General features: G+C 36.0%; 5 protein-coding genes across 5 annotated transcripts; 4 read left to right on the forward strand and 1 right to left on the reverse strand.

The window, feature by feature from the left end:
- The first annotated feature begins 995 nt into the window (after positions 1-995).
- LOC140984149 (large ribosomal subunit protein uL24c-like) lies at positions 996-3,418 on the forward strand. Its single transcript, XM_073451381.1, has 4 exons — positions 996-1,160; positions 2,167-2,205; positions 2,694-2,924; positions 3,054-3,418. The coding sequence occupies exons 1-4, from the start codon at positions 1,059-1,061 to the stop codon at positions 3,264-3,266; spliced, it is 585 nt and encodes a 194-aa protein (XP_073307482.1). The 5' UTR covers positions 996-1,058; the 3' UTR covers positions 3,267-3,418.
- A 226-nt stretch (positions 3,419-3,644) lies between these two features.
- Positions 3,645-4,754, forward strand: LOC140983966 (putative anthocyanidin reductase). Its single transcript, XM_073451115.1, has 3 exons — positions 3,645-4,068; positions 4,219-4,386; positions 4,615-4,754. The coding sequence occupies exons 1-3, from the start codon at positions 3,945-3,947 to the stop codon at positions 4,752-4,754; spliced, it is 432 nt and encodes a 143-aa protein (XP_073307216.1). The 5' UTR covers positions 3,645-3,944.
- A 133-nt stretch (positions 4,755-4,887) lies between these two features.
- Positions 4,888-7,310, forward strand: LOC140984761 (large ribosomal subunit protein uL24c-like). The gene is made up of 4 exons (XM_073452376.1): positions 4,888-5,052; positions 6,059-6,097; positions 6,586-6,816; positions 6,946-7,310. Exons 1-4 carry the CDS (start codon positions 4,951-4,953, stop codon positions 7,156-7,158), a joined length of 585 nt encoding a protein of 194 aa, XP_073308477.1. The 5' UTR covers positions 4,888-4,950; the 3' UTR covers positions 7,159-7,310.
- A 232-nt stretch (positions 7,311-7,542) lies between these two features.
- Positions 7,543-9,575, forward strand: LOC140984760 (putative anthocyanidin reductase). Its single transcript, XM_073452375.1, has 6 exons — positions 7,543-7,960; positions 8,111-8,278; positions 8,507-8,724; positions 8,806-8,965; positions 9,086-9,296; positions 9,387-9,575. Exons 1-6 carry the CDS (start codon positions 7,837-7,839, stop codon positions 9,535-9,537), a joined length of 1,032 nt encoding a protein of 343 aa, XP_073308476.1. The 5' UTR covers positions 7,543-7,836; the 3' UTR covers positions 9,538-9,575.
- Positions 9,576-10,437: 862 nt separating this feature from the next.
- On the reverse strand, positions 10,438-12,562 carry LOC140984579 (uncharacterized). Its single transcript, XM_073452111.1, has 2 exons — positions 11,361-12,562; positions 10,438-11,229 (listed from the first exon to the last, which is right to left on the reverse strand). Exons 1-2 carry the CDS (start codon positions 12,031-12,033, stop codon positions 10,598-10,600), a joined length of 1,305 nt encoding a protein of 434 aa, XP_073308212.1. The 5' UTR covers positions 12,034-12,562; the 3' UTR covers positions 10,438-10,597.
- Positions 12,563-14,086: the final 1,524 nt, after the last annotated feature.

Raw genomic sequence — 14,086 nt, forward strand, 5'->3', positions numbered from 1 at the left:
TATATATATAGCTTCATGGGTCAAGAAGCTAAAATTATACTTCTCGACCCATCTCGACCCACCAAAATTGGGTCGCGTGGGTCGAGTATAATCTCGACCCAATTTTGTGACGAGTTATAACCTTCGACCCAGTTTTGATTGAAATTGTTATAATCCTTAGCACATAAAATTAAATTACCAAATTGAGTGTACTGCACCAAATATTTTATCTTTTTCTCATTTAAAAATGATACAATTTTCTTACAGATTTCAACGTATCTTGATCCTAAAGTTAACTTGCATTCAAATTTTTTTTATTAATTATAAAAATTTAAAATTAATGGATTGTGACCGGTCGTGAAGGGGTCGTGAAATCTTCACGTCACGACCTCGGGTGGGTCGTGAAGCCCACAACCCTGGGTCTTGGGTTGTGAAGCACTTGTGCTTCACTGCTTCACCACCCAAAGTTTGGGTCGTGAAGCACTTTTGGGTGGTGAAGCACAAAAGTGCTTCACGACCCAACCAAGTGCTTCACCACCCACGACCCAAAGCTTGGGTCGTGAAGCACACGACCCTTGGGTCGTAGGATCGTGAAGCCGTGGGTCGTGAAAGCTGTACTTCACGACTCAGGGTGAAGCTCGTTGACTCTGACGAGACCCAATAAATTTCATATCTCAAAATAAATTTATTAACCATACGTGGTTTCTTATTGGATTTGTTGCAGAAGAATAACTTGTAGACTCGTGGTTAATTGTTAGCCAAAAAATGAGAAGATGGAAGGTTGAGAAGAAAAAGATTTTTTGGGAAGACAAAGAATGAAATGAGATTTAGGATTGAGTCGAGAAAGATGGAAAAATTGAGTCGAGTAAGTTTTTTAATTTAATTAAATTTTATTATATATAAAATTAAAATACACTAATAAAAAAATTAGTTCTTAAACAAATTTTAAACCAAAGATAAAAAAATAAATTACATTCTATAACTTTTTTTTTAATAAACTCTTCTGACACTCCCGTTCTCCTCGTTTTCCCCAAAGCGTTATCCTCTCTTTCCGTTGTAAGTCCGAAGAAGCAAAAGATATGGTGTCAATGGCTGCTCTGCAGAGTTCCTTTACAAGTTTAAATCTTTCGTCCAACTCTTTCTTAGGCCTACGCTTTTCTCCCTCTTTCTACCCGACACTGGTCTGTCCTTTACTCTTTATTCCTATGTTTTCATAGATTATGAACCCTTTTTACCCTCAATCTGTCTGTTTTCTGTATTGTTGAATTTGTGTCTTAAATTTAATTCGAAGTTGTCTACTAAAATTAACTGCTCTCATTCATCCGGTCTTTTTTTTTTTGCGAAGTATTGGTAAAAGGGTCTTCTGTATTTGTATTTTTTCGTTCAATGTGCAAGAAAGGATAATCTCGTCGACCAGAAATTTTATCGTTGAGCTTATGAACATTGCCCTTGATCTAATTGAGATGAATTCCTGCTTGATTTTGATCCTACAATCATTTTCTGCTGCGTGGATGAACAACCGTAATTATGACTCAGAAGAAAATTCTTGAGAATTGAAAGGATTGATTGCTAGAGTGCTCGCACATGAGAACCTATCTTCATTAGTTGTTGTGTTCCATAGGCTTTGGAGGATTCACTTGGAGGCATGGAATTGTTTAATCTGATATTTAGTCATTATACTTAACTGAATTTCAAATTACTCACTAACCTAGTCTTTCTGAACTTTTAGAATAGTTTCTGGGAAAATGAGGTCAAGTGTTTGATTTCTTGCCGTTTGGATTGGAAGCACTACCGAAACCTTTTGCTGCTTTTGTGTTCTTTTAACGGGCGGATGTTACAGTGTTTATAAAAAGTGGCATCTCAACTTACCTGAAGCAATGCGATATGTAAAAAGGACTAATAAAAAAAATAGCGAGTTGAATATTTCCAATGTGTTGTTTCTAAAGTTGTATAATAAATGGGTCCTTGATAAATTATAATTTTGTGGGATTACTTACTGGCTTTGAACTAGCTAGAAGAGTGCAGATTAGTATAGTTCAATAGATCTTCTGAATAATTTGTTCCTATTGCATCTTGATATTTGCTGATTTAAATCCTTGTCTGATCTTGATTTTCAGCTTTTAAGTTCTTTTTTATTATTAATGTTTGTTTTTGTTATTAGTTTGAAATGTTCGACTCAATTTGCAGGTTAAATCTACAGAACAGCCTGGTCTGATAGTATCAAAGGTTCGTGTTATGGATTTCATTTGTCATACTCAAAACTTTGAGCCTCATGGATTGGCTGAGTGTAGAAAGAAACAGGAAAAGAACATCAAAACAGAAACATGCTTCCCATACTTGCTTTACAATTTCATTGTCTTGTTAAACGTTGAAGGAAATTAATGAAGCGTAAACGTTTTCTTTTGAGTCATTCTGAGTGCATTGCTAATGATGCCTTTCACTGTCATAGAGCATGATGATAATTTGATAATTGAAAATATTGATTAAATCAGTTTTGGACATTGGAAGTTAGCTGAGATAAGTATATTTTTAGAGTTGCTTTACCCTGATAATGACAATTCAAGCACGGAGCAGATAAGGAAGACAATGTAGATTTCCATTTCAAGTTTTAATTACTCTGAAATTCCAAATCAATGTGGTTAACAATAGATACAACCTTTGTTGATACTTCTCTTAAGAATTTTGGGTGGATAATGTTTGAAATCTCATTTCAGGTCAAGAGATGGGAGCGGAAAGAGTGCAAGCCAAACAGCTTACCAGTGCTTCACAAGATGCACGTGAAACTTGGAGATACGGTAAAAGTCATATCTGGAAAAGATAAAGGTAAAATTGGTGAGGTTGCTTCTATTATTAAGCATAACAGCACTATAGTAGTGAAAGAAATTAACCTGAAGACTAAGCACATAAAAAGCAAAGGAGAGGAAGAACCAGGGAAGATAATAAAGGTCATTTCCTTGTCTCACGTTTGCTGTTTACTTGTTAACCTATCTGTTTATGAGAATCTGTTTTGCCCATGTATTCCCATCTTGTGTTTAGTAGTGTTTTGAGTTTGACTGCTGATTTGGGTTTGTCAGATTGAAGCGCCTATTCACAGTTCAAATGTGATGCTTTACTCCAAAGAGAAGGGCGTGATAAGCAGGGTGGGTCATAAGTTGCTTGATGATGGAAAGCGTGTTCGTTACCTCATAAAGACTGGAGAAATCATCGATAGTGCAGAGAATTGGAAAAGAGCCGTCAAAGAAAGAGAGAAGGTGACGGAAGAAGCTGCTGTTTCTGCTTCTGCGTAGGCTTCTTAGTCTTGTAGTGTCTGAAACCCATTGATTTATTTAGTTATAAGCTTCAATGTTATTCTTTTGTCCTCGAGCATGCAAATGCAGCATTTTATTAAAAACTCAATTCATGTAATTTGCAAATCATTTAAGTGCGACTGTTAAAAATAGTATCTTTGGCAAATCACAAGTTTTCAAGCGAGTAAGATTCAGGAATCTTATGCAATCTGTTAGATGTCTCGCGCTCTCTTGAACTAGATTTTGAGGTGGAATTAAACTCAAGTTTATGATTTTGATATAGTATCAGAGTCATTCAGGTCTCATATACATGTATACAAGAATCATGCAACAGTAAAATGTAGAATTCATGGCCTCAAAAAACGTGGTTTTTCTGAATTTAGTGAACTTTGATATCTCAAATTGGTGATTCCAAAGAGTGAACAATGCAGGCCAGACAATAAACAATGATATTTCATTGTCGTTTCTTTAGTTAATAAATGCTTTTACTTTTTCGGTGTAATCACTCTCATCAATTTGAAGAATCCCACCTACTTTTCAAAACCTTTAGTTTGTTTATACACACGTATAAATATGATGATATAAAATTGTAGAAACTTCTATCATCATATTATACAACACTAAAAACAAGGAAGAGTTTTCCTCCCAAAAAAAAAAAACAAGAAAGATTTTGGTGCGATGGAAGATGAAAATGGATTGAAAACATACTGTGTGACCGGAGCGACAGGTTACATCGGATCTTGGCTCGTCAAATCTCTCCTCCAGAGAGGTTGCAAGGTTCACGCCACTCTCAGAAATCCAGGTCACCACTTCAATTTCTTCTGTCATTTGATCCTAGTAGCTAGTACTTTTTTCGTAGAATGATGGCCAAAGATATGCGGATGCTCGAGAAAGGCCTATTTTTTACTTCTGAGAAAAACAAAATTTAATCCAAGTGTTTCTCATTTGCTAGAGAATGCGTCCCATTTTATCAAGTCGTGGGAAGGTGGGGATCGGTTGAGTCTCTTCAAGGCCGATTTACTAGAAGATGGAAGTTTTGATGATGCAGTAAGAGGTTGTGACGGTGTGTATCATGTTGCAGCGTCGATGGAATTCGGGGTTCCAGCTACAGAAAATCTTGGTAATACGTAACTGAAAGATGATCCTCTATTTACATTACAATCACTCGATTTTGTCATTGCTCCACATACCATGATGGAAGCTTGACATTTTAGCTTAGTTAATGGAACAACATTTAGCATAAACAGGCATGGCTTCCTATGATGTTGCTATTCTGTAATAAACACTATATTTCACTAATGAAATTATCTTGGAAGCTGGGTATTAAAGTGATTTTTTCCTCTTGAAGACGGCTACGTTAAGAACGAAATCTTAGATCCATCTATCAAAGGGACGCTAAACATTCTCACTTCTTGCTCGAAAACGGACACTGTGAAGAGAATCGTTTTTACATCATCTGTGAGCACTTTGACTGCAAAAGNAATTTAATTAAATTTTATTATATATAAAATTAAAATACACTAATAAAAAAATTAGTTCTTAAACAAATTTTAAACCAAAGATAAAAAAATAAATTACATTCTATAACTTTTTTTTTAATAAACTCTTCTGACACTCCCGTTCTCCTCGTTTTCCCCAAAGCGTTATCCTCTCTTTCCGTTGTAAGTCCGAAGAAGCAAAAGATATGGTGTCAATGGCTGCTCTGCAGAGTTCCTTTACAAGTTTAAATCTTTCGTCCAACTCTTTCTTAGGCCTACGCTTTTCTCCCTCTTTCTACCCGACACTGGTCTGTCCTTTACTCTTTATTCCTATGTTTTCATAGATTATGAACCCTTTTTACCCTCAATCTGTCTGTTTTCTGTATTGTTGAATTTGTGTCTTAAATTTAATTCGAAGTTGTCTACTAAAATTAACTGCTCTCATTCATCCGGTCTTTTTTTTTTTGCGAAGTATTGGTAAAAGGGTCTTCTGTATTTGTATTTTTTCGTTCAATGTGCAAGAAAGGATAATCTCGTCGACCAGAAATTTTATCGTTGAGCTTATGAACATTGCCCTTGATCTAATTGAGATGAATTCCTGCTTGATTTTGATCCTACAATCATTTTCTGCTGCGTGGATGAACAACCGTAATTATGACTCAGAAGAAAATTCTTGAGAATTGAAAGGATTGATTGCTAGAGTGCTCGCACATGAGAACCTATCTTCATTAGTTGTTGTGTTCCATAGGCTTTGGAGGATTCACTTGGAGGCATGGAATTGTTTAATCTGATATTTAGTCATTATACTTAACTGAATTTCAAATTACTCACTAACCTAGTCTTTCTGAACTTTTAGAATAGTTTCTGGGAAAATGAGGTCAAGTGTTTGATTTCTTGCCGTTTGGATTGGAAGCACTACCGAAACCTTTTGCTGCTTTTGTGTTCTTTTAACGGGCGGATGTTACAGTGTTTATAAAAAGTGGCATCTCAACTTACCTGAAGCAATGCGATATGTAAAAAGGACTAATAAAAAAAATAGCGAGTTGAATATTTCCAATGTGTTGTTTCTAAAGTTGTATAATAAATGGGTCCTTGATAAATTATAATTTTGTGGGATTACTTACTGGCTTTGAACTAGCTAGAAGAGTGCAGATTAGTATAGTTCAATAGATCTTCTGAATAATTTGTTCCTATTGCATCTTGATATTTGCTGATTTAAATCCTTGTCTGATCTTGATTTTCAGCTTTTAAGTTCTTTTTTATTATTAATGTTTGTTTTTGTTATTAGTTTGAAATGTTCGACTCAATTTGCAGGTTAAATCTACAGAACAGCCTGGTCTGATAGTATCAAAGGTTCGTGTTATGGATTTCATTTGTCATACTCAAAACTTTGAGCCTCATGGATTGGCTGAGTGTAGAAAGAAACAGGAAAAGAACATCAAAACAGAAACATGCTTCCCATACTTGCTTTACAATTTCATTGTCTTGTTAAACGTTGAAGGAAATTAATGAAGCGTAAACGTTTTCTTTTGAGTCATTCTGAGTGCATTGCTAATGATGCCTTTCACTGTCATAGAGCATGATGATAATTTGATAATTGAAAATATTGATTAAATCAGTTTTGGACATTGGAAGTTAGCTGAGATAAGTATATTTTTAGAGTTGCTTTACCCTGATAATGACAATTCAAGCACGGAGCAGATAAGGAAGACAATGTAGATTTCCATTTCAAGTTTTAATTACTCTGAAATTCCAAATCAATGTGGTTAACAATAGATACAACCTTTGTTGATACTTCTCTTAAGAATTTTGGGTGGATAATGTTTGAAATCTCATTTCAGGTCAAGAGATGGGAGCGGAAAGAGTGCAAGCCAAACAGCTTACCAGTGCTTCACAAGATGCACGTGAAACTTGGAGATACGGTAAAAGTCATATCTGGAAAAGATAAAGGTAAAATTGGTGAGGTTGCTTCTATTATTAAGCATAACAGCACTATAGTAGTGAAAGAAATTAACCTGAAGACTAAGCACATAAAAAGCAAAGGAGAGGAAGAACCAGGGAAGATAATAAAGGTCATTTCCTTGTCTCACGTTTGCTGTTTACTTGTTAACCTATCTGTTTATGAGAATCTGTTTTGCCCATGTATTCCCATCTTGTGTTTAGTAGTGTTTTGAGTTTGACTGCTGATTTGGGTTTGTCAGATTGAAGCGCCTATTCACAGTTCAAATGTGATGCTTTACTCCAAAGAGAAGGGCGTGATAAGCAGGGTGGGTCATAAGTTGCTTGATGATGGAAAGCGTGTTCGTTACCTCATAAAGACTGGAGAAATCATCGATAGTGCAGAGAATTGGAAAAGAGCCGTCAAAGAAAGAGAGAAGGTGACGGAAGAAGCTGCTGTTTCTGCTTCTGCGTAGGCTTCTTAGTCTTGTAGTGTCTGAAACCCATTGATTTATTTAGTTATAAGCTTCAATGTTATTCTTTTGTCCTCGAGCATGCAAATGCAGCATTTTATTAAAAACTCAATTCATGTAATTTGCAAATCATTTAAGTGCGACTGTTAAAAATAGTATCTTTGGCAAATCACAAGTTTTCAAGCGAGTAAGATTCAGGAATCTTAAGCAATCTGTTAGATGTCTCGCGCTCTCTTGAACTAGATTTTGAGGTGGAATTAAACTCAAGTTTATGATTTTGATATAGTATCAGAGTCATTCAGGTCTCATATACATGTATACAAGAATCATGCAACAGTAAAATGTAGAATTCATGGCCTCAAAAAACGTGGTTTTTCTGAATTTAGTGAACTTTGATATCTCAAATTGGTGATTCCAAAGAGTGAACAATGCAGGCCAGACAATAAACAATGATATTTCATTGTCGTTTCTTTAGTTAATAAATGCTTTTACTTTTTCGGTGTAATCACTCTCATCAATTTGAAGAATCCCACCTACTTTTCAAAACCTTTAGTTTGTTTATACACACGTATAAATATGATGATATAAAATTGTAGAAACTTCTATCATCATATTATACAACACTAAAAACAAGGAAGAGTTTTCCTCCCAAAAAAAAAAAACAAGAAAGATTTTGGTGCGATGGAAGATGAAAATGGATTGAAAACATACTGTGTGACCGGAGCGACAGGTTACATCGGATCTTGGCTCGTCAAATCTCTCCTCCAGAGAGGTTGCAAGGTTCACGCCACTCTCAGAAATCCAGGTCACCACTTCAATTTCTTCTGTCATTTGATCCTAGTAGCTAGTACTTTTTTCGTAGAATGATGGCCAAAGATATGCGGATGCTCGAGAAAGGCCTATTTTTTACTTCTGAGAAAAACAAAATTTAATCCAAGTGTTTCTCATTTGCTAGAGAATGCGTCCCATTTTATCAAGTCGTGGGAAGGTGGGGATCGGTTGAGTCTCTTCAAGGCCGATTTACTAGAAGATGGAAGTTTTGATGATGCAGTAAGAGGTTGTGACGGTGTGTATCATGTTGCAGCGTCGATGGAATTCGGGGTTCCAGCTACAGAAAATCTTGGTAATACGTAACTGAAAGATGATCCTCTATTTACATTACAATCACTCGATTTTGTCATTGCTCCACATACCATGATGGAAGCTTGACATTTTAGCTTAGTTAATGGAACAACATTTAGCATAAACAGGCATGGCTTCCTATGATGTTGCTATTCTGTAATAAACACTATATTTCACTAATGAAATTATCTTGGAAGCTGGGTATTAAAGTGATTTTTTCCTCTTGAAGACGGCTACGTTAAGAACGAAATCTTAGATCCATCTATCAAAGGGACGCTAAACATTCTCACTTCTTGCTCGAAAACGGACACTGTGAAGAGAATCGTTTTTACATCATCTGTGAGCACTTTGACTGCAAAAGACAGCTCCGGGGGATGGAAATCGATAGTTGATGAATCTTGCCAGACACCTGTCAAACATGTCCTGGAAACGAAAGCGAATGGATGGGTATAATATTACATATTCGAATGTCCCCGTGTTCAACTGCGGTAGAGTTTTGCACTAAGTTTCGAGTGAAAATTTTTGCAGGTTTATGTTCTGTCAAAGCTTTTAACAGAAGAGACGGTTTTCCAGTTTGCAAAGGAGAATGACATCGATCTGGTATCTGTCATAACAGCTACTGTGGGCGGTTATTTTCTCACACCAACCATTCCGACAAGCATTCGAGTTATCTTGTCCCCAGTTACGGGTAAGTTTTATGATTTTTAAGAATCATGAATAGCGAAAATCGTCGCAAAATCTAGGAACAAGTACATGTCCTTAAAGTAGTCTTATGAAGTTTCTTATCGTTATGATTCAACTGGTTTAGGCGATCCCAAGCTGCTCCCCATATTAGAAGCCGTGAACTTGAGAATGGGATCGATCGCATTAGTTCACATCGTCGACATATGCAATGCCCATATATTTCTCATGGAGAACCCCAAAGCCGAGGGTAGATACTTATGCTGTACAAATAGTTGTGCAATGTCTGAACTTATCGAGCATCTTAGTCACGAATACTCTTGTGCGGACACGAATAGGTGCATAGCTTTGTTTTTTATATAAAGGATGTTAAAAATTCTCATAAATCTTGAGCTTCCACACATTTATCTTAAAAAATTTTGTGTCAGGTTTGACAAGCAGCAGCATGATTCATTACCTGCTGAGATATCTTCCAAGAAGTTGAGAGACTTAGGATTTAGTTACAACTATAGCATTCAAGAAATTATCCAACATACTGTTGAAACTTGTAAAGACTCTGGATTTTTACCAATTATGTGATCCATGCAAATGAATGAAAATTTAGTAGACCGATTCAACATTGTTGCTATAGCACATCTATGTTATCGTTATTGTCGATTTATTAAATGTTTTCTGTACCATATAGCGTGATTTTTGCATAGATATAATAACACAAATCAAGTATTTATTATAGAAAACTTTTGTTTACGTTTCCATTACTCATCCCTCAGCCCGGAATTATCCAATGGTGCGGCGTAACAACAAATATTTGTTTCAAAAAGCATTTTAAGCCGTACAAATTTGCGGCTATGATAATCTATACAATACGAGATCTCCCAATCTTATCTCCATCATTTCACGTTCAAACAAGTGGAGGACACCCTATCTTCAAACGAAAATTAAATAGCGTAAAACAAAAAACATATTTGTTTACAGAAAAAAAAAACTTCAAATTGGAAAGCTGAGACAAACAAAGTGTCACGTTATTTTCTTGATTCTTTGTTTATTTTACACCCACATGCCTTCATCCGGCTGCATTTAATGCAAAAACTCTCGTTCATGGATTATGTTTTCACTCAAAATTTCATCAATCCCTCCCCCCTGATATACCAGAATAAATTAGCGTTCCTCGTTATTTTCGAGGGATCGAAGATTCCCATTTGCGATATTCACGTGGAACATAGCCAAAAATCATTACTGAGCTCCAATGGTTTTGCTTTTGTCTGTTACTTCAACTATGCAAAGTTGTCAAGAAAATGATGAGGATTCCATATTTCCATTCCCAACTGTACTACTCTATGCTTCTTGATTTATGCAAAGCTAAAAAAATTATTGGCGCTTTTTTTGTTCAATTAATTTTTTATTTAAATTCGCACAGAGGGTGGGCATTTCAAGTCACTATTATTCGTTTGATTCGTGTTTAAGCATGCAAAGGGTGGGTCCAGAATTTAGTTACAAAGGCGAAATTTCGAATACAAGAACACATATAGAATGACTGTCCAGTGAGCTTAATCAAACAAACTAAAGAAGAATACATATTACATCATCTTCAACAAAGAAAATTGCACAGATTGAGTCGAGATTTTTCATCTTGTAATCTTCATTTTTTGCAAATAACCACAAAACAAGGAAGAAGAGCTCTAGCATTAAGCAAGTAAAGCTCCTCAATATTCGAATAAAGACCAACTTTACCCGCCAAAGAATCGAACCCTGTTTGTCCAGCCATTTCTTGGATGTTCTCCAATGGCCGATGCACCCTCCCCGCAATCACCCTGCACACTATCAGGGCTTTCCGAATGGAAGAATCATTCTCGTGAAGTTCTATTGATTCGAAAGCTCTCCCACTGGTACTCGTCGTGAAAACTCCGATTCCACCTCTGAGTCCCCTGTTCAAGGAAAATCCCTGCCGTATAATTCGACAGACGGAGCACCTGTCGGAGATGCAGAGGCTCGATGATCCATTCATGCCCAGAGAACATGTTAGAGTTGTTCCATAGAACCTTAAGAGTTCGTTGCCATCTGCTAAACAACGTGGATGTTTCTTAGGAAGCTTGCTGGCTTTAAACTTCACAGTCTCCCTGTATTCCTCAAATCTGGACAGGGTTTTTTGCATGTTATGAACTTTCAGTACCCTTTCGATCCTAACACAATGATCCTCGGATTTCAGCCAGCTTGTTCTGCAGATTATTTCTACGATTTTCCTGGATGAATCACCCTCCAGAAGTTCGGTCACTGTGTAAAAATGGTTAAAATATCAAACTGGATAATTTGGTTGAAGAGTGTGGCCAAGAAATTGCACTAAGGAATTTAAAAATTACGGAAATGTAAGACACCAAGATAAATTTTCGAAAATATATATTTACCGGCATGCTTGGAGAGGTGATGTGTTTCAAGAAACTCCAACTTCACAAACTGTTCTCCACACTTGTGGCAAGTAACACAAGAACCAAATCCACTATAATTATTATTATTACTATCAAAAGATGCCCTTTTGTAAGAGGAAAAGTTCGCAGAAGCGCCATGCCCAAAACCTTCCTTTTCTGTCAAAAGATTGGCGGCAGCAGCAGCAGTCTTTCTTGGTGAAGTTACTGAATTCCTGAACGCAGGATTAAAGTAGTGCATTGTGGGTTGACCTCCAGGGCCTGGTGTCCCCGGCCTCAGAGTGCCAACAAATGTTCCGCCGCCGCCGCCGCCACTAAAAGTTTCATGACATCCACCATAACCAGTGATCTTAAGCTCACATCTGGAGTTACTCAGAATGACTTCATGGGTAATTGGGGTGAGAAACTCACTGCTCCCAATGGATCTTGGGCTACAACCGGGGGGCTTCTCCATGTGCCTCTTGCTTCCATGAATCACATCTTTCAGATTCGCAATAGACCTGGAACAACCAGACCTACCGGCTTTCCTAGTCAAAATCGAACTCAACTGCTTCCTCGTCTTCGGAACATACACATCCGACGGCTGTGATTTGCAATGAAAAGATTTCTTTAAAGAAAACCAAACAGTCTGCGTATCATTCTTCTTATCCCACATTTCTTTATCACTCTAAGCAAACAAGCAGAGCTTCAAAAATTCTTCATCCTTTTTCAAAAAGAGAAACTTTTTTTGCTTTTTCACAAGCTTTTCAAAATCGAAATCCGATTGGATGATATGAAAAAAAGGCGACGAATTACCATTCTTGGCTAACAATAACGATTTCAACACGGCCGCCTCCGCTCCAGAAAACGGCAACTCGTATATACAATACAATCACCCAAATACTATTTTTCAAGAAACACCATCCTCAAACTTGGTAGTTAGCATTCACTTGCATGCATAGTAAATCCAAATTTAACCCAGTTACTAGTTTTATTATTATATATATAAAGAAGGGGATTAGAAGAACATCGAGAATCTTGAGTGGAGAAGAAGATGACAATGGAGATGAAACATGAGGGACATCAGACACAGAGAAGAAAATAGATGGATTGATTAAATTTGCTCCAGCGACACCAAGTAAATGACATTAAAGTAAAGAAATAATTCAAAAAGTGGCAATGTATTTGAAAATTGAAATTGACTGACACGACACTTCTGTCAAAATTAACTCTATCTTCACGGGCTTCAATTCATCTGATTAAATGAAGTTCTATTTATAAACAGTAAATATTCCTCGCCGTTTAAATTAAATGAAAACTGACAGATCATGTCTGATACCCTATGAGTAAGCCTCAGAATATTAAGCCCAAACCATTTGTTCATCTCCAGAACTAGTAGAAAATCCATCTATTTTTTTATAAATATCAGATTTGAGTGTCTAATTCATAATTCACTATATATTATTTTTCAGCAGCAACGTTAACTGTCCTTCACTTCACTGATATACCTCAATCTCTGACTTAAGTGCCGGAAGGACTACGCCGGAACACCCTCTGGACCTTCTTCTAACGGTCTTATTCGTGATTTCAGACTCAAAACAAATTCATTGAATATCAGTATCCTAATCCTAAACTCTAAAAAGCACAATGGATTTATTTCTTTGTTCATCTCATCAAAATCTCCAAGTCACCAAGAAAACATTTTTTTTTATCCACAAGCAAGGTGCACGTGGAAATCTAAAACTAATAATCTTTTTTACGAAAGTTTATATAATATAACTTAAAAATAATATAAATGGTCTGTTAAGGTATTTTAGCTTTTGAATTTTCAATGTATGATATTAATTGTCATCAAATGTGTTGGGTACGAGGAAAAATATTCTAAATAGAACATAGAGTAGTAACCTTCGATCAGTTGTACAAAAAAAAATGTTATTTAAATATTTGAGGTCTTAAATGTGTGTTTTAATGATTTCACATCAATATTTACTATATAGAAGAAAAAAAAAAGGAAAACGAAAAATAGAGCAGAATTTAAAACGAGTGCATTAATTTCAAGATGAGTTACAAAATCCAGGGACACGTTATTATCACCTGTGAACACCAATTTCTATGCGACTTTGCTTTCAGTACTGGCAGAAATGATTAAATAGAAGCACTAATGAAAATCAATGGTCTTAAGAGCAATTATAGGACCTTGGAATTCGGACTATAATTATGGTGAGGCTTGTAAGAATCCAACTTTATTAAACGCGTAATCAGAATCCATTTCATTTTTTTGCACATTACTATTATTTAAAATGATATTTCAATATTACGGAGTAGATAGCCTAGGGTTTCCTAATCCTAAACAATTCGGCCTCTGCTTTGGTTGATTTCAATGCACATAATGACTAGTGGGCTTAGTCCAGCCCATGTACTTGCACCACGGCCCGAACTTGGGTAAGACTACCATTAGACAAACTAACGCCGCAACTATGGTCAGGGGTTTCTAAAATTTCGGTTAAATCGAATTGAATTAATTTGATCGGTTAATTCGGAAGTTGGGTTTTGAAATTTTAAATAACGGCTAATTTGGTTCGTTTCGGTTTTAATTTGAAAAATTCTGTTAAACCGAATTTGTATATATATTAATTTAAATTGTATATGATCATTAAAAATACATTAGAAGGAAGCTCATTAATCAAATAATTTTATCTTCAATATTCCTATTTGTTATCGATATTTTT

This window comes from Primulina huaijiensis, chromosome 9, assembly GCF_012295235.1.
Source record: "Primulina huaijiensis isolate GDHJ02 chromosome 9, ASM1229523v2, whole genome shotgun sequence".
Classification (NCBI taxonomy): Eukaryota; Viridiplantae; Streptophyta; class Magnoliopsida; order Lamiales; family Gesneriaceae; genus Primulina; species Primulina huaijiensis.

Coding starts and splice junctions, on each gene's coding strand:
- LOC140984149 (XM_073451381.1), top strand. CDS start 1,059: ATGGTGTCAATGGCTGCTCTGCAGAGTTCCTTTACAAGTTTAAATCTT. Junction 2,206..2,693: donor CTGGTCTGATAGTATCAAAG/GTTCGTGTTATG, acceptor ATCTCATTTCAG/GTCAAGAGATGGGAGCGGAA. Junction 2,925..3,053: donor AACCAGGGAAGATAATAAAG/GTCATTTCCTTG, acceptor TGGGTTTGTCAG/ATTGAAGCGCCTATTCACAG.
- LOC140984761 (XM_073452376.1), top strand. CDS start 4,951: ATGGTGTCAATGGCTGCTCTGCAGAGTTCCTTTACAAGTTTAAATCTT. Junction 6,098..6,585: donor CTGGTCTGATAGTATCAAAG/GTTCGTGTTATG, acceptor ATCTCATTTCAG/GTCAAGAGATGGGAGCGGAA. Junction 6,817..6,945: donor AACCAGGGAAGATAATAAAG/GTCATTTCCTTG, acceptor TGGGTTTGTCAG/ATTGAAGCGCCTATTCACAG.
- LOC140984760 (XM_073452375.1), top strand. CDS start 7,837: ATGGAAGATGAAAATGGATTGAAAACATACTGTGTGACCGGAGCGACA. Junction 7,961..8,110: donor CGCCACTCTCAGAAATCCAG/GTCACCACTTCA, acceptor CTCATTTGCTAG/AGAATGCGTCCCATTTTATC. Junction 8,966..9,085: donor TATCTTGTCCCCAGTTACGG/GTAAGTTTTATG, acceptor CAACTGGTTTAG/GCGATCCCAAGCTGCTCCCC.
- LOC140984579 (XM_073452111.1), bottom strand. CDS start 12,033: ATGTGGGATAAGAAGAATGATACGCAGACTGTTTGGTTTTCTTTAAAG. Junction 11,230..11,360: donor TCACCTCTCCAAGCATGCCG/GTAAATATATAT, acceptor ATTTTTACACAG/TGACCGAACTTCTGGAGGGT.